Source organism: Mustela nigripes, chromosome 5, assembly GCF_022355385.1.
Source record: "Mustela nigripes isolate SB6536 chromosome 5, MUSNIG.SB6536, whole genome shotgun sequence".
NCBI classification, from domain to species: domain Eukaryota; kingdom Metazoa; phylum Chordata; class Mammalia; order Carnivora; family Mustelidae; genus Mustela; species Mustela nigripes.
Window position 1 is genome coordinate 33,574,695 of NC_081561.1, and position 24,143 is coordinate 33,598,837.

Below are 24,143 nucleotides of genomic sequence, written 5' to 3' on the forward strand. Positions count from 1 at the left end.
AAATTGCTTGTCCAACAAGAAATGCTTGATAAATTCCTGATGATTGCTGGCCATTGGCAAGTATGATATTGAATGTATTTCTGCAATTTCTATTTTGGGGTTTATCTGACTCTTAGACAACTTTCTGCACTTACGGGTATGGATATGGATAGAATTTAACAGAAGGAATGTCAGTGAGTCCAAATTTTTCATTCTATAGATAATTGTACTTAGGCTTTGGGAAAGGAAGTAAGCGCTGAAGGCAGACCTTGCTTAAGCCAGTGGTTTCCAAACTGTGTTCTGAGAAACCCCAAAGTTCTATGGGAAGGAGGGAGGTTGAGGGGCAGGGGAGATAGGGAACAAGAAAAGGACACAACTGAAGCCCTTGGGACCTTCCCCAGCTTCAAAAAGTATAGTCCTGCTATTGCCCATTCTTTTAAAAATTTCATTTAGAGTAAATTTTCCAACAATTTTTTTTTTTTAAGTTTGAAAGCCGCTGTTTGAATCTAATCTATGTAATGTGCAGACAAAGAAATTGAGGGCCATATTTTGAATGAATTACTGTGATAAAATAGACCATTCATTCATACTAGGTCCTAGGGATCTAGCAGGGAACGAAACAGCCCTCATGAAGCTGACCTTGTCTTGGTGAAATCAAGCCCTAAATCACCAAACTCATAGAAAAACATCAGCATGCATACTCCAAGGGGAAAATAAAGCAGGAGAAGGGTGTGGTGAACGATTAAGGGATGAAGTTTCAGGTGCAAATTTCAGGGGAGGCCTCTCCAGGCAGAAGGGAGGGAGGAAGAGTCAGGTGAGCTCAGAGTGTTCCAACTGAGAGACCAGTGGCACAAACACGCTTGAATTCTCAGAAAGGAAGGCAAGCTGTCTCTCTGCGCAGGGAACAGGCTTTAAAAGGACCTTGCAAGTACACAACAAGGCCAGAGAAGCAGCACGGGCCCTGCCCCACATACATGTACACAACAGGTCCCAGTACGCCCCCTCCCATGGAGATAGAGTCAGCTACAGGTGTGTTGGTCTGCCTCCTGTTAATCATAGTGACCTGCCTTCCCTTGGTTTTCCCATCTCTAACCTAGGCTGGGGTGGGGAGCACATGCTTTGGACATCGTAGTGAGGGACCAAAGAAGTCATGGATGTTACTGGCACAGTGCTTGGCAAATATTAGTCACAAAATAAGTCTTTGGCGAATGAAGGCTGAGTGAATGGATGAACGAGTAAACAAAACAAAACAAAACAAAACTATCTTGAAATAGAAAAGCAGCATTTTTTCAAACTTCACTGAAGAATGCCCTTCGTTGTTAAACTTACTAAAGCAAAATGACTAGACTGCAACCTGGTCCAGTTGATATTTTTAATATTCTAACTGTGAGCTCATGGGCACGAGGACTTAGTTTTTGTGGGAATTCTGTGTGGTCTGGGCAGTGACCGGACCTATCTGAGCTGGTTGGCCTTGGCCTTAACCTGCCTCCCCCCAACCCCAGGCACCCTAGGGTTATCACCAACTCAGGATCAATTGCCTAAAGCAGGCAAGGGGCTTTGAATTCTTATGGGTGGCTTCCCCCCCCCCCCCCCACCCACCCTGGGCAGAAATAAGCTCCTGGCACCTTTCACTGGCCCAGCAGTTAATGTAGCATCCTGGCTTTCAGCAGGGGTCTCAGTGCCCCTCACACAGCCAGGACCACAGCCTCTATCTCTTCCGGTTTCTGGTTTGATAACCATATCATCAGCTTTCTCTCTCCTGGCGCTGGCTTTCAATTCCTTCATTTGTTCCTCTTCTTTCTTGTGAGTTCAACCATATCTCACGACTTTTATATCAGGCTCTCTGTTGTTGTCGTTGCTATTCCTGAAGCTGGAAAGTTTCCTGGACTGCTGGAGTGGAAAGTCTTTCCAAACTTCTTTAAAGACAGGAATGAGAACCTCCATTTTCCCCCTCTGCGTGCGTGTGTGCGTATGTGTCCCCGCATGCGTACGTGCTCGCACGCATGCGCATAGGAGTGCGCGCATCCCCGGCGGAACCTGGAGTTCGGTCCTGGGTGCTGGGTGCGCTTTCAGAATCAAAATGTCTTCTTCGGATATCATTCTCAGTTACTTATCTGCCTGAGATGGCAACAGTTCCTGTAAAAAGTCACTCTGCTCTGATTCATGTCTTGGTGTCATGCTATTAACAGCCATTTATCAAGCACCTAGAATGTGCCAGGCACTGTGCTCAACGCCTTGCACGAATCATTTTCTCTAATTCTCTCACAACTCCATGAGGCAGACACTATATTTATACCCATTTTAGAAAGGAGGAAACAGGTATTTAGAGAGATTAGATAACTTGCCAGGGTTTATACAGCAGAGCCAAGACTGAGCTCTCTTAATTTCTACCTCCTCCATCCTCTTAAATCAACGAGTTCAGATGTTGCTTTGCAAGCAACTCGACTGTTTTCCTGCCAAACTCTGTGGCCAAGCAATTATTTGCACATTGCTTAAGAAACTGAAGTCCAATGACGTAATAAATGCAAAAGGGACTTTTTAATAAAATGCCATAGAAATCATATCACTACACAGCGATGGTTGGTTGTAATGACCATGTTGAGATTGGCATCTTTTAAGTCGCTCAAAGTAAACATATGCTTTACATGTTTAACCTCTCCAGCCAAGTGGATAAAGGTTCATTTTCCCCAAACAATCCTCTCAAACTCTTAAGGAAGAGAATTGAATGGCAAATCTGGTCAGATGCTGAATGTGTTGGTTGCACCTACAAACAAATTGTTAGAACAATTTAGAAAACAACTCATGCGGGGCCCTTCCTGCAATCTGTTTCCCCCAACATCAGCAGGCATTAACTGAGCCCTTCCTGAGTGGCAGGCTCTGTGTGTCTGACAGCTGTGGTCATCTGTGTTTATTGTTTTGTTTTGTTGTTTTTACTTCAGTTATAATAAATGTGTAACTTTGGAGTATTGTTGGATTTACAGAAAGATTGCTGAGCTCATACAGATAGTTTGGCATGTCCTTCAGCCAGCTCCCTCCTAATGTGAGCATCTTCATAACTATGGTACACTTGTCAACACTAAGAAATCAACACTTGCCCGTTACTATTCATGATGCATTTCACCAGTTTTTCTACTAACATCCTTTTTCTGTCCCAGGATCTAATCCAGGATCCCTCCCTGCATTTGGTGGCTCATTTCTAAACCCGCTCACTAAATACTAAGATAGTATTGTCTTCCTTGCTTTACTTTGGGAGTAAATTCAGCAAAGATTGGTGAGCTCCATTTCTGATTCTATAGGGCAAACAGGCAAACAAATGATAAAACTCCAAACCTCCTTTGAGTCAGGATTTGACCCATTGCTCCAACTCTGTCCTCATAAAACCACCGCTTAAGGAAAATTCTCCTCCCTAGCTCCTGCTCAGGGCCTTGATAGGGATCAGGATTGGGCTTGACAGAGAAGACTGTTCTGTGGTTTGCTTTCTCACAATTCCAGGTCCAGCTGAGTCACTGAAGGTTTTGCCTTTCTGACCACCATTTGGAAAGATTCCTAACAACACAGCAGAAAAGACACTCTTTGATGTCCCTCTCCAGTCCAGTCTTTAAATTTTGTTAAATATTCATTATTAATTTATTCAGCATACCTTCATTTACTGTAGTGTGCCGGGTACTGAATTAAGTGTGGGGGCTGTAATTGGGAACCAAACAAATAGTCTCTGTTTGTGAGATATTAAATAGCTTATTTATTCATTCTTGAATGTCTACTAATGGTTGAACACTGGGCGAGGCTCTCATGGGAGAGAAGGGTCTTCTTATGCAGGCCCTGTCCTCAAGGGATGCAGCTAGCCAGAGAAACAGGACAGGCCACTCAAGGCAGCCTGAGATAAATGGTGAGGAAAATAATGGGAAAAAGAGGGGGTACAGTGGGAGTGAACAGGGAAGGCTTCAAGGAGGAGGCCCAGATTTTAAGCTGGGCTTAAGGGTGAGGTCTGCATGGTTTGAAAGAAAGAAAGAAGGAAGGAAGGAAAGAAGGGAGGGAGAGAGGGAGGGAGAGGGAAGGGGCGGGGAGGAAGGAAGGAAGGAAGGAAAGAAAGAAAAAGAGAGATGTGTGTAGAAGGGTAATAAGCAGGATTGTGTACTTGTGTTTAACCAAGAGAGAGGAGACAGACCGTCCTGAGGAGGGGCTCTGGGTGTGGGGTTAGAAGAGCAAATGTTTGAAGACGTGATTTAGGTTCTGTTGCTCTAAAAAGAGTCTTCCTGTCTGCCAGAGACATCTGAGCCCTTAGGAGGTATGCCTAAAGTAAGTCCTGAAAAGGCAGATCCCAAGAGTCTTCATGGAACCACCTCTTTGCCTCACAGTGGGAAACAGGCTCTGAGAGACAGCGGGCATGTCCCCAGTGGAGGCAGCCAGCTGTGGTGGAAAGAACACCAGCTTTGGGGCCTTCAGGATGTGGAGGCCTAGCTCTGCTGTTTTCCAGCTGTGTGACCTTGGGCGAGTTACTGATGAGCCTCTGTTTCCTCATCTATGAAGAGATAACCCTCAAGGGAGCATCTTGAAGAGGAAATGAGACAGTGAGGCCTCTGAGCCTGCCATGGAGCCAGCACCAGGGAGAAACCAGGAAGTGGTAGCAAACATGGTAAGTTCAGTAAGCAGCAGGGAGGACTAGGACACTGTGGTTTCTAGAGCTTCAGGACTCCTGTGACACAGGTGGAGAGAGATATTGGTAACAGAGCCGACCATCCGAAGTCTCAGACAGCTGGGGCAGTGAGTGTCCCCAGTCAGCAGAAACAAACTTTCATTATCATGGTGTTGGAAGATGGAAGCATGGGTGTTACTCTGTGGTGGCACCCTAACTTGAGCATATCTCAAATGAGGAGATGTTCAGAGATGGCCTTCAGTCTGTAGAGCAGAGAATCACTTGGAGGTCTCTTGACCACCTCCCCCTCTACCCCAACACAAAATAAAACAAAACAGAAACAGCTTTTAAGACTAGAGAGTGACTAGTTCACAGCTCTTGCATTATTCTGGGGTCCCCTCAGTAGTGAAGGGAGAGTCTGACGGGTAGGACAGGCCAGAGCCTAGAAAGGGGACAATGTTGGTTTCTACCTTGGAGCAGGATCCTGAAGAGAGTTCTGGGCTCACCAAAGAAAAAGAGAGAACAGAGCAGGGGCAATGGCCCTCAGAACATTCTGAGGCTCCAGAGAACCTTCTAGATACATTCCCTCTCTGCCTGATTTATCTCAAGGTGATCAACAGATCCTTCAGTGGGAAGTTGGGGAGATGGTGTCCGGATTCTGGGGGAAAGGCACACAGGGGCTGGGTGAGGCCCCAAGTGCTGGAAAGAGTCCCACTGGTATCTTGATAGGAACCAAGGTGAGGAACAAGTGGGAGGCACTGTCGTTTCCATGGCAAGCTGATATAAACCGATTTGAACTTTTAAAGCCAGTTCTATAGTAAACTCTTAGGGTTAGAAAAAGGTCTGTGTGAAAGATTGTTATCACCCATAGAAGAGTATTGGCTTGGGTTTGTTTTGTTTTGTTTTGTTTTTAGTATTTACTGTAGATCAGAGCTGTTTTTGCCTTTGGCTAAAGCCTATAATGTGCATTCAGAACAGAATAGAAAAATACAAGTTTTCTCATACATTTTTCTTCTAGTTCCTGTTAACATAGACTGTGTGACCTAGGGTCTATCCACCTTGATTCATTTCTCCATCCATCCATCCAACCACCCAGCCAGCCAGCTGTGTTTATGGAGCTTTGTCTTCATCCTGGGCTTGATTTCTTATCTGCAAAAGGAGAGAATTAGTCTGGTTTCATATTTTGACCTAAGCTTCTAGAATCTTAGTAGTTTCAAGGTGGTGCTTTCAGCAACCACCTTCCTAGGGTGGGATGGGGGCGACCCAACAGGGTCTGAGACCCCACTTGGCTTCAACCTAGAACAGCTCTGCTTTTAGCTGTCTTATGTATTGGATTTCCACTTGTGATTTCTTTGGAACAAGGGCTCCCTGCCCGAAAAATCGCTGGCCCAGAAGGTCTTCCCGTGGCAACACTGCTGCTTCAAGCCAAACTATTTTCCAATCAATGGCCCTGCAGTGTGGGGTATGGAAATAAAATGGTGAATAAGCGAAGGTCACTACCCCTCGGGGGCTCACTGTCACTGTGAGGATAAACTGAGAATGTAAGCGTGAAAACCCGCTTTGGGTAAAAGACTGTTGTTAAGATAATAATAATTTTTATTATTATAGTGAAGTTGGGCAGTCAAGATATACCCACAGAGAAATGCAGCCTATAATTCAGCCCGCAATTAGGGACCAGGTAGGAGGAGCAGACTCCCAGGTGCTCCACGCAAGGACTCTGAGAATTGCAGGGCTTTCCTGGGAACGCAGCTCTGCTCGCCGCTGTCTCCCCTGGGGCTGCAGCGACGCCTGCTTAGCGGCCCCCACCCCCCGCCGCGCTTATCGCTCCTGCGGTCGGGGAGCGGGGCTGGCGGCAAGAGGAGGGGGGCGCCAGGCGGTGATTGGCTGAACCAGAGGTTGTTGCTAAGCTACCAGTCCGCGGGAGACTGGGGCCACGTAGTCCCATCCTCCAGGGCACATCTCTCCCCCACCGCAGACCCCATCCAGGCACCCTGTGAAGGAGATTCCCCAGCAGTTTAAATTGTCAGCTGCCAAATGCCCATCTTTCTAGGATTTTTTTTTTCTCCATTTAGCAGGAGGTCATGTGGAGGAGGGGAAGAGAAGCTGTTTTATTCGCGGATCACCTTGAAGAAGCTGCTTCTCTTTCTGGACCTCAGTGATTCCTGAGGTCCATTCATTTATTCATTATTCATGCAGGCATTCGTGTTGATTAAGTGCCTCCCATGTTTCAGGCACCATATTAGGAAATACGGACAAAAGGATAAATAAGACAGTGACCATCCTTGCTCTCATGATGCCATGTTGGCAGGGGGGTGGAGGAGATTAGATGCTTAAGCAAATTAATAAGATAATAAGACAAACCTATATCTAATCCCCTTCCTTCCTTTTCTGTGATATTTCTAAGCCCTGCGCCTTTTTCGTACTAAATCTGTAGGGCCCCCCAGGTTGACAAGGGAGGGAGTGCGGACGTTAACAGTGCCTTTACTGCATGACAGCCAGCCTATCACCCCACTGCAGTCTGAAACAGAGGGACATGCTCATCTCTACAGTCCATTTACTGTGCTCTTTTGCATCCCCAAGTAAGCCTAAGCACACCTCAATAAAAATATGGGGCAAGAATCACTGTTTCCTGTTCAGGTGAGAAAGCCAAAAGCCAGAAACATCAAAAAGACTTTTTTTTCCATGGTCACAAGGAAAATTACTGCGGTAACCTGACTGATAGCGAGCACATACTACATGCAGGCGCTTTAAACAAAACAAAACAAAACAAAACAAAACAAAACAAAACAAAAACAAAAGCCAATCTGCCTCCTAACCACCCACTGAAGGAATTATTATTCCCATTTTATAGGTGGCAAAATTGAGATCAGAAGAAGTTAATTTGACTTGCTGATGATGGCCCAGTTGGTGTGTGGCAAAGCTGGGATTTCAATCATATCCCCTGGCTCCACAGCCTGAGCTTGTTCCGTAAAATGGGTCTGGTCCTAGAAAAGAGTTAAAACTCTCCGAGTGGCTGAGACCTGGAGTGGCTTCCAAATGCCCTTTAAATCTCCTAGTCCTGGATCTTACTTATTTTTCTATTGAAATTCTTGGCACAATAGGCTCATAAACTTGATGAATTGGCCACAGGTACCAACACAGTTGGCCTGGTTATCTATTCATCTATCTGGGATGATCTTGCCTTCAAGCTTTTACTGGGTAATGACATTGAGTAGCTCTTCCCTGTGAACACCTCCATCACTTGCTTTTCCTCCCTGTCAGGTTTTATTGAACAAACACTGGGCACCCACCCAGGGTCATGGGAGGCTTGGTAGGCAAAGGTGAGTATGGTCCATCCTTGCCATCGAGGAACTCCCAGCTTATAACAAAGGTTTCTGAAGGGCCTTCCCTAGGCAAAGCACAGTGATAGGACTTAGAGAGGGGAGGACCATAAGGATCTTCCTCCAGAGAATCTTCTTCTTGGCTTAGGAGACAGAGCGCACTTAGATAATAAAAGGTGTGAAAGGAGGTGGGAGGAAGCAGAAGTGTATGTAGCAAGCGTGGGTTGGGGGTGGGAGAGCCAACCTCGAGTCCCCCGTGGTGCTGCTTTTAAATCCCATCTTGCTGTGGTCAGTGTGGGATACTGTGTCTCAGAGCCCGGCAGCCTGCAGCTTGGAAGGAGGCCTTTAAATGGGAGAAGGTGCTGGAAAGTACAGAGATGCATAAAGAAGCAAGCTAAATTTATCCCTTCTCCCAGAACCCAGCAATTGCTATGCTTAACACTTGACTTTCTACTGACAGAGTCTTGTTTAACCAGAAGGTTAGTTGCTTCTCTCTTGGCTGGGAAAAGAGAGAGAAAGAAGGAAGAGACACATTTAAGCATCTGCCTCTGGCTCAGGTCATGATCTCAGGGACCTGGGCTCGAGTCCCGCATCAGGCTCTCTGCTTGGCAGAGAGTCTGCTTCTTCTTTTCCCTCTGTGGTTTCTCTCCCAGACACATAAATAAATAATCTTGAAAAAAAAAAAAAAAAGAAAAAAAGAAAGGAAGGAAGAAAAAAAGAAGAGAAAAAGAGAGACAGAGAAAGGGATTGTTGGAGACTCTGAAGACAGAGGCACAGGGAAAGACCTGAAAAGGAGCAAGGAGAGCTAGGGTTAAAGGCAGCCTTTGCTCCACAGCCCCAGGGAGCAGCAGGAGAGAATGTGAAGCTGGGCACCTGAGTGGGAGAAGTCAGACAATCTCTTGTCCCCTCCCTCTCTGACTACATGATCCTGGCTAGAGGGCTGCTAATTTCTCGACAGCACCACTTTTTCCAATGGGAATATCCTGGAGATGTCTATCTATTCCTATTGTCTTGGCCACTGCTTTGTCCCTGTCACCCATCACCACTCCTGATGAACTAAGAACGGACTGTAAATGGATGTTATATAAAAGCCACGATTAAAACAAGCAGTACGAGACAAAATATGCATGCCTTTGACCTAGCATTCCCACCTCTAGGAATTTATCTTGAGTACAATTATTAAGGACATAGAGGAGAAAAAACATTAGCACAAGATTATTCCCTGCAGCATTGTTTAGAAAAGCAAAGAAACAGACTACATAGCCAACCCCTCCTGGGCACCTGCTCAGCAAATAATGGGATAACATTACAATAGCTTTCCATGCTTCTTGTAAATTGGTTATAAATAGGCACTTATTGATGTGGAAAGACATGATTTAATAGGTTAAAAAAGCAAGTTACAAAATAATATATATAGTATGACTTCATGTAAGTATTCTTATAGGTAAGTAACATATAGTCTAGAAAGACGTAAATGAGATGTTGATCTCTGGTTGAAGGGATTCCAAGACACTTTAATTTTTTTTCTTTTTGCATACCTGCATTTAAAAAAAAGATTTTATATATTTATTTGAGACAAAGGGAGAACACAAGCTGGGGGAGAGGGTCAGAGGGAGAGGAAAAGGGAGATGCAGACTCCCCACTGAGCAGGAAGCTTGATGTGGGGCTCGATCCCAGAACCCTGAGATCATGACCTGAGCCAAAGACAGATGCTTAACCCACTGAGCCACCCAGGTGCCCCCATATCTGCATTTTTAAAAATTGTTTTTCTCCCAAGGAACATGTATTTCTTGTGCAGTGGGAACAAATCTCCTTCCGTCCATCCTAGCCAGCATCTGCCGTGGGGAGTACAGGTGCAGAGGGATGAGCTGAACCAGGTGCTCCTGGCTCAGAGGCATTGTGGGAAAGGCCACCAACCCATGCAAGGCCACTTAAGCTGCTCATTAAGAATTCCCAAAACGGCGTGTCCCCACCCTGGTTTGACTCCCCATCCTCACTGGTCTGGTGGGGCGAGAATTCAGTGACCCAGCCCCTTGGTATCCAAATGTGCAGTTGCTTCGTAACTACATAACGATGGTGAGTTGGCTATCCGTTTCCCTTGAGGGAAAACACTGTAGGTACAAGTTGGGACACGGTAAAGCTAACCTTGCTAAAATCACACCTTCTCACCTCCCCTGTAACAGGGTGAAAGCCAAGATGTTATGTTGTCTTGCTCAGGTCTGTCCCTACTACACGTAGGCAGTTGTGATTCTGATTGTTGGTGAGGGAGGGTGGGGGGGGGGGAAGACGGTCACCATGGCAACCCAGGCTTTCTCAGACTCTGGGATCAGTCCAAAGTGCAGGGAAAGAAGGTGGGATTTAGAGTCAGAACAAACATCGTCAGGCTGTCTGACCTGGGGCGAGGCACTTAGCTTTTCTCTGCTTTGGTCTCTACATCTGTAAAATGACGGTGAAGCTCTTCATCCTACCCATCTCCAGGGTTAAGGAGGAATCATCTGTGAACTGTGAAACACAGAAGAGAACTGCCCTGGCTTTTGTTTGTTTCCAAATTGCTGTGTGTGACTTTGGGCAAATCATTTAACCTCCTGTGCTTTAGCGGCTCTATTTGTAAATGGGAAAATAATGCCCGCGGTGATGACTCTCCAGATATATTGTCAGGCACCCATAAGAATCCCGGAATCTCCATGATGTAAAGAATCTTCACACTTATGCAGGAATCCCTTCCATAAGTTCTCTGGCTTAGGTACGTGTCCCACCTCTGCTTGATTACCTCCAGTGGCAGAGAGTTCATGACTGCATCACTTCCCAAATAACCATCTACATGACATTGCTTGTAAGAGAGTTCTTCAGCATAGGATGTTCTACAGTTAAATATTCATTTAAAAAAGTTAGCAGTCCTTTTCAGAGCTTCTAATTTTGCCGGAGGGCTTGCACAGGGTAGGAATTAGCAGCAACAGGCAAGGAGCAGGTACAGGCCCAGCTCTAGAAGCCTGTAGTGGAAGGAGTATGGGTTCTGGGGTCACACATTCTAGGTTAAAATCCCACTTTGTTCACTCACCAGGTGGTTGGCCTTGGGCAAGTTGTATTATCTCTCTGAACCTCAGTCTCCTGATCAGTGAAATGAGGCTAGAAATGCCTACCTCATAGTATTGCTATGAGATCCAGCAGGAGAGAAATTCTCATCAAACTTACGGCCCTAACTTCCCCAGGGGAATTCTGGGTACTGGGTGGGGGACAGGTTACACCTTCCTCTGCAATCCCCTGAGCAACACATCCACCCTTTAAGCCCCACCTGGCACATGTAGGCCCTCATGTGACCTGGCTGTGCTCCCCTCAGAAAGAGGGAGAAGCTTCTTCTCCCTGTCCTGGAGACACCTGCAGCTTGGCCTGGCTTAGCTTGTGCTCCATACCTCTCGGCCTTCTCTCCCTCAGGACTGTGCCAGGGGATTTAAAGGGAAGATGGAGGCCATGGTTTCAGGACACAGGTTACCCATCCCTGTAGGTGACCTGCCTCAGGGCCATTCCCCTTTCCCTGCCCACAGATTTGGTGGGCCCCAAGCAGAAGATCACAGTGTGTCCCTTGGTGAAGGCTTTCAATTGTACCAGTGTTTTAATAGGAATCTCATATGAGGCAAAAAAAAAAACCCCTCTGAGGTCCCAAAAGAATGTAGTCTGGTATTAGATTTTCAGGCAAGTTGGGGAAAGACCGTGTGGGGTAGGCAAGTGGTCCTTTGTCTTCAGTCAGGATGGCTGGCTCTAGTTTTGTTTTTGTTTTTTTTTTTTAAGATTTTATTTATTTATCAGACAGAGATCACAAGTAAGCAGAGAGGCAGGCAGAGAGAGAGAGAGGAGGAAGCAGGCTCCCCATGGAGCAGAAAGCCCAATGTGGGGCTCGATCCCAGGACCCTGGGATCATGACCTGAGCTGAAGGCAGAGGCTTTAACCCACTGAGCCACCCAGGCACCCCGGCTGGCTCTAGTTCTGCCATTGGTGAGCAGTGACTTAATTCTCCTGTGCTTTGTTTTCCATGTGTGCAGAATGACAGGTTGATCCCTGAGACCAGCCCTGCTTCAGAAGTCTTGGGGTTTCCTCTGTCGGGTATAGGACAAGGCGGAGGGCTGCTGACCTGCCCTCTCTTCTCTGCTTCCTCCACAGATGAGTACCTCAGAGTCCTCAACGTCGGTGTCGCAGAGGTGAAGAAATCCTTCCTGGGGCCCTTGTCGCCATCTTGCAAGATGGTGCAGATGATGCGACAGTTTCTGTACAGGGTCCTGCCCGAGGACTCCTACAAGGCCGCCACAGGGAAGCTCCACGTGTCCCTAACCCGGTTCACAGATGGAGAGAGTGTCGTGGTTTCAGAGTACACATCCAAGGAAGAGCTCATTGAGGCAAGGGGCGGGGCCCAGGGTGCAGGGGTGGGGCCCCGGGGTGGGGGTAGGGCCTGGTTATTGTTGTGGAGGAGTGTGGGGGCAGACCAGGGAGTAGATCCCAGTTTGTGGAACCAGCCCTTCATTCTGTACCTTCTTTCCCAATGGCTCTTGATAAAAAGACTCAATTATTACCAAATGCGTTATCACACTGGGTGCTCTGTGCACCATTTTATGCTCATTAATATAAATCTTAGTTGTGAGTTATTATTGTTGGCAAGTGCTGTGGATATGCCCAGTTTTCTTTCAGGACAAAAGTGTTAAGTGGCATGGACTTCCCTCCCATATCCCCACTCCCCTCTTCTCTCCCGAATACAAGACCCTTGCCATGCAGCCTCACAGCCCCACGCTGGGAGCTGGGGGAGTGAATGGGCAGTAGGCACGGACACCTCCTCAACTTACCTCATGTCCCTCTGCATTTTTTAGCACTCAGCTCTTTGAGACTTTTCTCTCCCTTCTACCTCCTGTCAGCTCCTGCTCTTACTTCTGCCAACCAGAGCAAACCACACACAAACAGACCCCTGGACCTTTGTACTTGCCGTGACATCTGCCTGGAAAGCCCTTCCCCCCTTCCCAGCTCACGTCACCTGCTTGACAAAACTAGTCGCTCTGCCTGGGAACTTCCCTTCAACACCTGCCTGTCCCACACTCTCCTGGGTTGGGTGCTCCTCCTTAGAGGCCCAATGCCCACCATGTTCACCTCTATCCTAGCCCCTGTCACCCTGTGTACCATCACCTTCTTCCTTACTCTCCCCTGTCGACCATTCCCAAGTGGGCGCATCTTACTCTCCTTTGGTCCCAGAGCCTGGACCTGGCCACACACACATTAATGGCTATTGAATTCCACTGGATTCATGGAGATATGGTACCAGAAGGGACCCTGGAGGTCACTGAGGCTGCCTTGTCTCTTTACAGCTAGGACATGGGTCCAGACTACTAAGTAGGTTAACAAGGACCCAGCTCTTTGGGGCCAGGTCAGGAATTGAACTTGGGGCTCAACTCCCTAGGGCAGTACCTCTGCCTTGGATTTAAGAAGGACCAGGTTGGTGGTGGCCCAGAGGCCTGCTGGTGAGCCCTCCCCACCCAGCCACAAGAGCCTCACTCTCTGCGGGTTCTCTCCCAACAGGCCCTCTACTGCGGCTGCTTTGTCCCTGTGTACTGTGGTCTCATCCCCCCAACTTACCGTGGCGTGGTGAGTTCTTCAACATGGGAGAGGGTGAGCAGGGACCCAGGAGTGCCCTGTGGCCCACATCTGGGAGAGTAGAGGGGTGGTTTCAGAATTCAGTGGGAAGACCAAGAGTTGGTAATACTCTTGTGTTTTTCTACTTAGAATTCCCAGTAAAGATGGATTTCTGGGGCTTTCAGATGAACTTTCCTTCCATACACTGGGCTTTTCTCTGGGCCCACCAACCCAATACTGAGCCTGGCTAGTCAGGACTCCATAGCCTTGCTGGATTTTCCCATACTTGACAGAGAGCATAGAATACAGACCCTGTGACATTGCTACCTGGAACCGTAAATGATGGTGACCTTTAAAGTCATCTAGGCTAATGCACTTGAATCACCGGTTGAGGAGGGGGAAGGTCTTGTAAAACAATGCAAGTTCTGATCCCCTAGCCCTGGAGCGGAGCCAGAGACCCTGCCTATCTCCAACCAGCTTTGGCTGGGGTTGCTGGTCCTCAGACCGTGCTCTGAGTAGGCATATCTAACACATGCCCTTTCCTCATTTTATGTAAAAAGAAAATGAGAAAATGAGTCCAGAAATCAGGATTCAGCTAGGAGATGGAGCACATATTGCTTATGTCAGCCGTGTGCTTCCCAGGCACCCCAGAGAGTTAGAACCTCAGAATCTGTGGTCCTTTGTTCACAGCTGAGGCAACAGAAGCCCCAAGAGGGAAGGGCTATGTGGTGGCTGGTGGCCAGACCATGGTTGGGGGTGTTCTGGAAAGTGCTGAAGATACCCGACCTCAATAGAGGGAGGCAGTTTGGACTCACAGCGGTCTGGAAGAGGGGATAGTGCCCAACCTGCTCAGATCCACCATGTGTTCACCTTCCAGAAAGACCATGGGAACAGGCTCCATTCCCCCCACCCTGCTTTTAGCAGTTGAGTGGCTGAGGAGGGGCAGCTGGGATGGGGAGCTGTGACAGGGGAGCATGTGCTCCTGCTTTATCCAGAGTACGAATGCCCCTCCCTCCCCGGGCTCAGCACCTTCGAGATGGCTGAGGGGAGACAGTGTAAGGACAGAGCCCTGGGCTGGGAGTTCAGGGGCCACTGTGGACACACCATGCACCCACCTGGACCTTGGTCTCCAGGCTTGTCCCAAGGGACCCATTTCCTTGGTGGACTCCCTGAAGAGGGAAGAGGACCTCTCTGATCCCATTAGCATTTACGACTTTGCCTCCCCCCGCCCCATAGCGTTACATCGACGGGGGCTTCACGGGCATGCAGCCCTGCTCCTTCTGGACCGATGCCATTACCATCTCCACCTTCAGCGGGCAGCAAGACATCTGCCCCCGGGACTGCCCTGCCATCTTCCATGACTTCCGCATGTTCAACTGCTCCTTCCAGTTCTCCCTGGAGAACATCGCCAGGATGACCCATGCCCTGTTCCCGCCGGACCTACTGGTGAGACAAGGGGCCTGGAAGGAAGGGGAACAGGGGGAAGCTGACAGGGCCTGGGGGAGCCAACAGGATCTATGCAGTTCCATCCGTGCCTCCTTAGACTTCCTCCTACACCTGCATCCTGGATTTGTGGCTAACTAGCTGTGTGACCTTGAATGAGGCCCTTAGGTGCTCCCAGCCTCAATTTTCTCCCCTATAAAAGGAGATGATGTCAGAACTGCTGATAGGACATTACTGGAACTTTCCCACTCTGACATGCAATGTAGGCTTCAGCAACCATGGCCCATGGGCCAAATCCAGCCAGTGGCATGTGTTTTGGGTTTTGTTTTCAATTTTATTTATTTTACTTGTTAAAAAATATTTTATTTTATTTTATTTTATTTTGATAGACAGCACGAGTGAGGGGGAGGTGCACAGAGAGAGGGAGAAGCAGACTCCCCAATGAGCACTGAGCCAAAAGCCTGACTCGGGGCTCAATCTTAGCACCCTGAGATCATAACCTTTCCAAAACTGCTCTAAAAAAATTAAGTCTACATGTCTTTACAAAATGCATGTCATTCTTTGGCAAGAAGTGTGATCCTGGGAGTAGGCACCAAGTTTTACTTATTTCTTTGACTACACTCACTATGTCTACAAAGGACTTTGCTTAAAGAAGGTTCTCAGCAATTGTTGTTTGAATGATAACTCCTCTAAGCCAGTTTTGTGACTTACAGTCTAATTATTGTTTACAATCCAGCATCTGCCTTACACTAATTTATTGGTAAAGAGTATGACTATTTACTCTCATAAAAGCAATCCACCAACAGGCAGTTCAAGAAAGACAGAATAAATACATTGTATTCATCAGAGCCTCTCGAACTTGACTTTCTGCTCACCATCAGGGCTCGACTTTCATTCTCAAGGTGTTTGTTTTTATATAGACTGTGAGCTCAGAATGGGCTCTCCATTTTTAGATAGTTGTAGAAGTAGGAGAAAGAGAGGGAAAAGAAGAGGAAGAAGGAAAAGGAGGATGAGAAGGAAGAGGGAAGAAGAAGAAGATGGAGGAGGAGGAGGAGGAGGACAAGAACAAGAAGAACAAGAAGAACGGGAAGAGACAGAGACTCTCTGTGGTGTTCAAAACCCCAAATATTACTCTCTGGCCCTTTATGGAAGAGCTTTGTGAGCAATATCTCATGTAACCCCCTAGCATCCTTTGCAATAGATACGACCACTGTTCCCATTTTACAGATGAAGAAACTGAGGCCGTGAGAGGTTACAGCCATAGAGCCGCACAGCTAGAAAGTAACAGCACTGGGATTTAAACTCGGCTCTTCATATGGCCCTCGTGCACCTTTTCTGGTTCTACTACAAACGTCTCACCCTCTCCTGCCCAGGGGAAGCTGATGATCAGCTGTAAATGATTTAACACATTAATGACCCGCCACATTAATGGACACAAGATCATAACTGCTCCCCACTTCTTAGCAGATAGTGAGGGATGGGACACTGGATGGGTTCATTTTAAAAATCCATTTAAATAAAGCTCAAAGGCAATGAAAGGAGCTGCTCTGGGGGAGGGGACCTCCACTCTCTCCATTGCTGCAGCCTTTGTCATTGTCCTGCTCTCCCCCCTTGCAGATCCTGCACAACTATTACTACCGAGGGTATGAAGACACCGTTTCTTACTTGAGGCGACTGAGTAAGTACGAGGTGGGGTCATTCTCTGGACAAGGTTGGGGGATGGGAGGAAGGATGGAAGGAATGTGGGTTCTGGAGTCAAGAAGGCCTGGGCCATGATTCTCATCCCCCTTGGCTGTGTGAACTCAGGGAAATCACCTGCCCTCTCTGTCTTGGTTCCTAATCTGTAAAAAAGGTAAATCTTGGTTCCTGACACCTACTAACTGTGTGATCTTGAACCAGGGATTCATCTCCTGGGACCTCGGTTTTCTCATCTGTATAATAGGGCTGATCATGGAACCACCTCAGAATTTTATTCCTGGACCCAGTCAATCCAGCCCACTGACCCTCTGATCTAGGAGACAGGGCCCTCCTCTCGCCTTTCTGCTAGACAGACTCCTCCTGACCCTGACTCTACTTGAACAGCTCCCCACCTCCTACACATTTACATGGGTTACAGCTATGAAAATTAAGCTCCAAGTGCCCCAAAGGGGGACCACATGAGGAGTGTCAGTGGGGGGTAGGGATGGGGTCTCACCTACGGTCTCAGGAAGAGGAGGAGCTGGCAAGGGCCTGAGGTCCTTTCCACCCCCAGCTGGGAAGCCCCTTCACTCTTTCCTCAGTTGTGGCATATACTGGGGACATGGGGCTGGAGGATCCCCTGATTTGAAACTGGGACTTGGGACATATTCCTTGCCTCAGGAGACCCCTCTGTACCTGGCTGCCTGGTTACCAAATGTCCCTGTCTCTCCCCTAGAACTTGTTTCTCTTCCTCTCAGGGCAAGCCTGGGGTGGGGGTGTAGTGGGTGGGTAAGTTACAAAGTGCCTTGCTTTAGCATCTCTGGTCTCTCTCAGCGCCGTTTCATGCTTCCCCACCCTTCCCCCCTTAGTTGATGTGGACGTCGTTGTATAAATGACAGTCTTAAACCCAAGGGTGAGACTCTAATAGGAGCATTTCAGCATCTGCTGAAGAATCAGGGCGATGTATGGAGGATGGTGGGTTTTTCCAGGGCCCTAGAATCACTCCAAGCAGGAACGGACCCAACTCATAAGGAAGAAGATGTCTCTTGCTGGCTATCAACTATTTTCGATTCCTCTTCCAAATTGCCAGTGTTTGCATGGCTCTCAGTGCAGGTTCCTTCAGCCCCACCCTTAAATCCTCTTGGGTTTGGTAGGACTGGATTTTCCTCTCGGCACCAGATGCAAGCAGAAGGTATGACGCATCCTGAGAAATTGCGGCTGGTGCCCAGAGCCACACTCTTAATTCCCACCTGCCATCTGGGAACAGAAAAACGGGAGTCCGCTCTAGCCTCCCACCCTACTGCTTTCTGGATGGGGGTCAGCTCTGGCAGAAGGCCACACCTGCAAGATGTCACCCTGAATTCTTCAGCTCACATCCTGGCATCCCCCTTTTCTGCCCTTCTCAGGACTCACATCTGCCTAATTATTCCTGCTGCCGGGCGAGCTTCCCTCTCCACCCTTGGCCTCCCCAGGCAGCAGCCTCCTGCCAAAGGGAAGGGCACTGCTTGCTGGTATGCTTGAAAATCCACATTCCCCACACAGACATGTGGATGTGGGCGTTGAGTGAGGTTGGAGCTCAAAGGATGTCATGTCTAAAATTATCCATCTGGCATCCAGGCGTGCCTGGCCGGACCTTCTTTCCTACCCCCTTCCCTCCCTTCCCTTCCTCCCGCTCCCCACTTCCTTCCTTCCTTCCTGGCATTCTTCCTTATCTTGCCTCCTTCCTCGCTCACACAATTTGTTAAGTTCCCGCTCTCTCACTTTCACACACACATACACAAACACACACACACACACCCCTGTGAAGTCAACACCACAATCAAGAGAGTGAACCATTATCCATCATGCCCAAAGTCGTCTTCATGCTCCTCTGTGACCCTTCCCACTTTCCCTCAGTGCCCCCAATTTACTTTCTGTCATTCTAGAAATTTCCAGTATGGACTTACAGTATGGGCTTGATTTTGTCTGCATTCTTTCACTCAGTATAATCAGGCTGAGATTCATCATGTTATTGCGTGTATAAATAGTTCATTCCTTTTTACATTCCACTCCATCTATGAAAACCCCACAGTTCATTTCTCCACTCACCCATTAATGGACATCTAGTTTGCATCCAGCTTGAGCTATTATGTATAAAGTTCCTTTGAATACTCATGGAGTCTTTGTATGAACCTATGCTTTCCTTTCTCTTGAGTAAATACTGAGGAGTGGAATGTCTAGATGGTATGGTGGATGTACATTTAATCTATACTTATGTAATATACAATTATATATATATATAATTCAAGCAAAACACATAACATAAAATTTACCATCTTAACCAGTTTTTAAAGATTTTTTATTTTTAAGTGATCTCTACACCCCATATGGAGCTCAAACTCACAACGCTGAGTTCAAGAGTTTAACGCTCTTTCAACTGAGCCAGCCAAGTGTTCCACCATCTTAACCATTTTTAAGTGTACAGTTCAGTTGTGTTAAGTATATTTACACTGTACAACCAATCTCCAGGACTTTTTTCTCTTGCAAAACTGAAACTCTATACCCATCACTCAGTGATTCCATCTTTCTCCTTCTCCTAGGCCCTGGCTACCACCACTCTATTTTCTACTTCTAGGAGATGGACTACTTCAGATACCTCATATCAATGGAATCACACAGGACTTGACTTTTTGTGACTGGTGTATTTCGCTATCATAATGTCCTCCAGGTTTATCCATTTTGTAGCATGTGACATACACCTGTGTGCATACTGCATTTTCTTTACCGAAAAACAATTTGAATTGTTTCTTCTTCTTAGCACAGGTTTCCAAATGTCTTATTTTTCAATTCTTTGGGATATATACTAAGGGCATATACTCAGAAGGTATGTTTAACTTTTTAAGAAACTGCCAAATTGTTTTTTGAAGTGGTTGTACCATTTTACTTTCTCATCAGCAATGCATAAGAGTTCCAGTTTCTTCATATTATCACCAACACTTGAAATGGTCAGTCTTCCTAATTACAGCCATGTGAATAGTTGTGTGATGGCATGTGATTATAATTTTAATTTGTATCTCCTTAATGACTAATAATGTTGAGCATCTTTTCATATGCTTATTTGCCATCTATATATCATCTTTGTTGAAGGGTTCAATTCTTTTGATCATTTCCCACCCAGACCTATAATAAGCTTTATTTTTAAGAATAATTTTAGGGCGCCTGGGTGGCTCAGAGGGTTGAGCCGCTGCCTTCGGCTCAAGTCATGATCTCAGGGTCCTGGGATCGAGTCCCGCATCGGGTTCTCTGCTCGGCGGGGAGCCTGCTTCCTCCTCTCTCTCTCTCTGCCTACTTGTGATCTCTGTCTGTCAAATAAATAAATAAAATCTTAAAAAAAAAAGAATAATTTTAGATTTACCGAAAAAAATGTGAAAATAGCATGAAGAGCTTCTATGTACTCCACATTCCGTATTTTTATGTCTTATATTTGTTAGAAGTTATAGTATGGTACGTATAAAATTTGGTACATAGTTTAGTGTAGTGTTGACAATTAATGTACTAATGTTGGTTATTATTAACTGAAGTCTGTATATTCAGATTTCCTTTGGTCATTGAGAGCTCTTTCAGTGGGCTCTTATTTATTTATTTATTTTTAAAAGGTTTTATTTATTTATTTGACAGAAAGAGATCAGGAACAGGCAGAGAGAGAAGGGGAAGCAGGGTCCCTGCTGAGCAGAGACCCCGGTGCTGGCTTGATCCCAGGACCCTGAGATCATGACTTGAGCCGAAGGCAGAGGTTTAACCCATTGAGCCACCCATGCACCCCTCAGTGGGCTCTTTTGCCCAGCTTAAAAATTGAGTCGTTTTCTTATTTAAGAGCTTTTATGTATTCTTGATAAATGCCCTTTATCTGAAATATGATTTGCAAATATTTTCTCTTGGTCTGTGATTTCTTTTTTCAGTTCTTTAACAGTCTCCTAAAAAGGAGTTTTTAATTTTGATGAGGCCCATATTATTAATTTGCTTCCTTTATGGATAATGCTTTTGGTGTCTTATCTAAGAAATCTTTGCTTTACTCAAGATCACAAAAAGGTTTTTCCTGTTTTCTTCTAGAAGTTTTATAGCTTTTTGTTTTTTCATTCTGTCTATTTTTCATTTTGAGTTAATTTTTTAATATGGTTCAAGAAATAAAACAAAGCTTTTTTTTTTTTCTTTTTATTTAGATGACTACCTGTTCCAGCATTGTTTGTTTAAAAGGCTATGCTTTTTCTGTTGAGTAAAGTCAGTTGTCTCTGTATGTCACGGGTCTATTTCTAGACCTTTTGTTTTGTTCAATTGATCTATTTCTCTGTCTCTACATCAATATACTGTCTTAATCCCTGAAGCTTTATCGTAAATCTTGATAACAGGTAGTCTTAGTTTTCCATCTTTGTTCCTTTTTTTTCTTTAAAAGTTGTTTAGGCTATTCCAAGTCCTTTATAATTCCATATGAATTTTAGAATTAGCTTGTGAATTTCTACATAAAATGTGATTGTGCTGTATTTGTCCTGGCAACATAGTCACCACCTTAAGACTTCCCCTCTCCCTGATCACCAGGAGAAGGCCTTTCCTCCAAACAACTTCACAGAGAAACACAAAACCAACAGAGGGAAGTTTTCTCAACTTTGTACTACCAAATATTCAAACTCAGCCTGCTCTGTCTCCCTCCTTCTTAGAACATTAAAGGAAGCAACCCTTTTCTTGCCTAGAGCCCACCCCCTACCTGTGCTCAGACCCCTTCCCACCTCAGCACTCTTGAATTATCCATTATTTCATCTCTCTTTTATATATCCAATCCCCACTTCTCAAATGGATCCTTACCAGCAACTTGTAGGTCTACCCCAGTCTTGCCCATTTTAGAATCTTGGCCTGGGTTCCCCTATCCCCCTCCTCACTCAGTCCTGGCTCTCTCCTCTTCTCACTCTGCTTTTTCTCCCTAGGCAACCTCCTCCATGGCCACCATCACAGCTTCAGTGACCATCCATAGACAGATTCCCAAATGTAACCTCTAACCCTCAACTCTTCTCTGAGATCCAACCCATATATCTGACTGCCCACACTTTTCATCTCTCCTTGGATATCTCTAAGTCCCCCTAAAATCCACATATCCTCAAACAAACTTTAATCTGTGTCCTCCTCACTGCTCCCTTAACCCACCTTCTTCCTATTCACCCTGTCAGCGCCAGCATCCACCTGGCTGTGCAAGCCAGCTCCCTCCTCTCTTCCCCTGAGTCAATCCATTGTCAGTTCTCATTTATTTTACCTCCTAAATAGAATCTTCTAGTTCTTTCTCTCTCATTCCAGGTGCAAGCCCTAAACACCTCTCCACCGCACCCTTACACATTTCCCTGGGTCCTCTAGGCCCTTCTCAGTGAGTCTCCACACAGCAGTCACAGTGATCTTGTCAAAACCAGAGACAGTGCAGCAGCCCCATTGCCTGTAGGTCTTTCATGGTCTCCGTGGAAACCAAGGGCTCTCAATGGTTTCTACAAGTATGATTGGGCTCCAGTGGCCTCCTCAGCCCCATTTCCCACCAAAGTGCCCCCACCCCTGCTCCAACCACACTGACCTTTCAGGCCTTCCTCATGCTCCCTCAAACCTGTGGCATCTGTGTGTGCTGTTCGTACTGTCTGAAATGCTCCTCCCCATCCCACACCAACACCCCCTGTACCCTCACTCACCCTTCAGATCTCAGCGCAAATGTTGCTCCCTCAGGGAAACCCTCCTGAAGAAGTCCTCCCTGCTTCCCTCTCTCTCATAACATCATGTTCCTTTTTCACCTAGAACTTGTCCTGGTAAAAATGAGATTATCTGGATAATCAATGCCTGTTCCCAAGCCAGACTGTAAACTCCAAGAGGCCAAGAACCATCACACCTGTTTTTGTCTCCCTCACTCCTCAGTACCTGGTATAATGTCTGGCACATATAGATGCTCAATAAACATCTGTCGAATAAGTGAATCAATACACAATCAAATACTCAATATAAATTTGAGTAAGTAAACAAAGGCCATTAAAAAGCACTAATCCTGCTTATGAAAATAACTTGGGAAATCACTTTTTGAAAATGCCATGCTGATGCCAGGGGCTAGTAATGCCACCGGTGACCCAATGCCATTGTTTTCCTAGATGCTGCTTACCTCAATTCTCCCTCCAAGAGAGTGATGTTCCCCCGTGTGGAAGTATACTGCAATATAGAACTTGCCCTTGGCAGTGAGTGCCCTGAACACAGTCAGTCAAGCCTCCAAACAGAGCAAGAAGAATCCATACAACCTCACACACAGTGGGCTCCCGAAGGGGAAGGAAAGAGCTGCCACAGTCCACTTGTGTCCTCACCTGTGCAGACACCTGAATCCACACATGAGTGGCCTGTAGAATCACCTGTTTCACCACTTGTCTCTTCATTTGAGCAGTCACCTGCATCTCCACTGGCCTCATCACCATCACATTCTCCAGCTGACTTGCCCCCTGTATCACGCCCAGCTGTGCCCTTACCACTCAGCTCTACACCTGTGCTGTCTCATATATCACCACCACAGCAGAGGGTACAAACGACTGGATCATCGCCAAGATCCCCACCCTCCCAGTCACCTCTGTCACCCAGGCCATTCCTGGGGTCTTCATCTGTGGGGACATCTCAAACACTGCCCCTGTGTTCTTCAGTGTCACCTGGACAGCCACCTGTGGAGGAACTGGGCCCAGAACAGCCCCAAGGTATGGACCCTTCTGGCTTCTCCCACCTTCCTTATGTCTGGAGCCCCTCAGCAAGTGTGCCACAACATGGGAGTGACAACCATTGCGTTATTATTTTTTAAATTATGTTCAGTTAGCCAGCATAGTTGTTGTCAGTTAGCCAACATCATTAGTTTGTGTGTGTGTTGTTAGTCATCATAAAATACATCATTAATTTTGATGCAGTGTTCCAAGATTTATTGTTGTACATTATTAGTTTTTGACGTAGTGTTCAACAACTCATTAGTTGCCTATAACTATTGCGTTGGGAGGTGCTTTGGTAAAGTCAGCAGTTAGCTTTAGCCATTCTACCTGTTTTGAGGATAGGCCACCACAAGGGGGCAGTGTTCTTGACCTTTGTTCTTACTTTTCGTCCACTGATTGTCAAAGGTTGGTCTCTGACCTACAGCAAACTCTACACCTGGGGGACTTGTTAGGAATGAAAATTTTCAGGTCATATCACAGACCTACTAACTCAGGGTGGTGGGACCCAGCTATCTATCTTTTTATAAGCCCTCCGGGGGGTTCTTTTGAGAACTGTGATTGAGAACTACTGTACCAGAAGGTTTTTGTTATTGTAATAACTGCTCTTCCAGGGCAGAGCTACTCCAAGAGTGCTCCGTGAGCAAATGCTGGTCCCCAAACTATTTGTTACTAATTCACAATGAACTGAGTACAGAGTAAGCATTTAGAAATGTTTACAGCCATGACATCCAAGAGCTTGGTCATTTTCCTACT

At 46.4% G+C, this 24,143-nt stretch overlaps 1 protein-coding gene across 1 annotated transcript in view; it reads left to right on the top strand.

Annotated features, from left to right (window-relative positions):
- Positions 1 to 24,143, top strand: part of PNPLA1 (patatin like phospholipase domain containing 1) — a 42,871-nt gene that overhangs the window by 12,850 nt on the left and 5,878 nt on the right. The window contains exons 2-6 of the mRNA XM_059399017.1: positions 12,088 to 12,320; positions 13,486 to 13,551; positions 14,776 to 14,985; positions 16,600 to 16,660; positions 22,803 to 23,387. Of these exons, the coding sequence (XP_059255000.1) occupies positions 12,088 to 12,320; positions 13,486 to 13,551; positions 14,776 to 14,985; positions 16,600 to 16,660; positions 22,803 to 23,387 (1,155 nt within the window). The remainder of the gene's footprint in view (positions 1 to 12,087; positions 12,321 to 13,485; positions 13,552 to 14,775; positions 14,986 to 16,599; positions 16,661 to 22,802; positions 23,388 to 24,143) is intronic.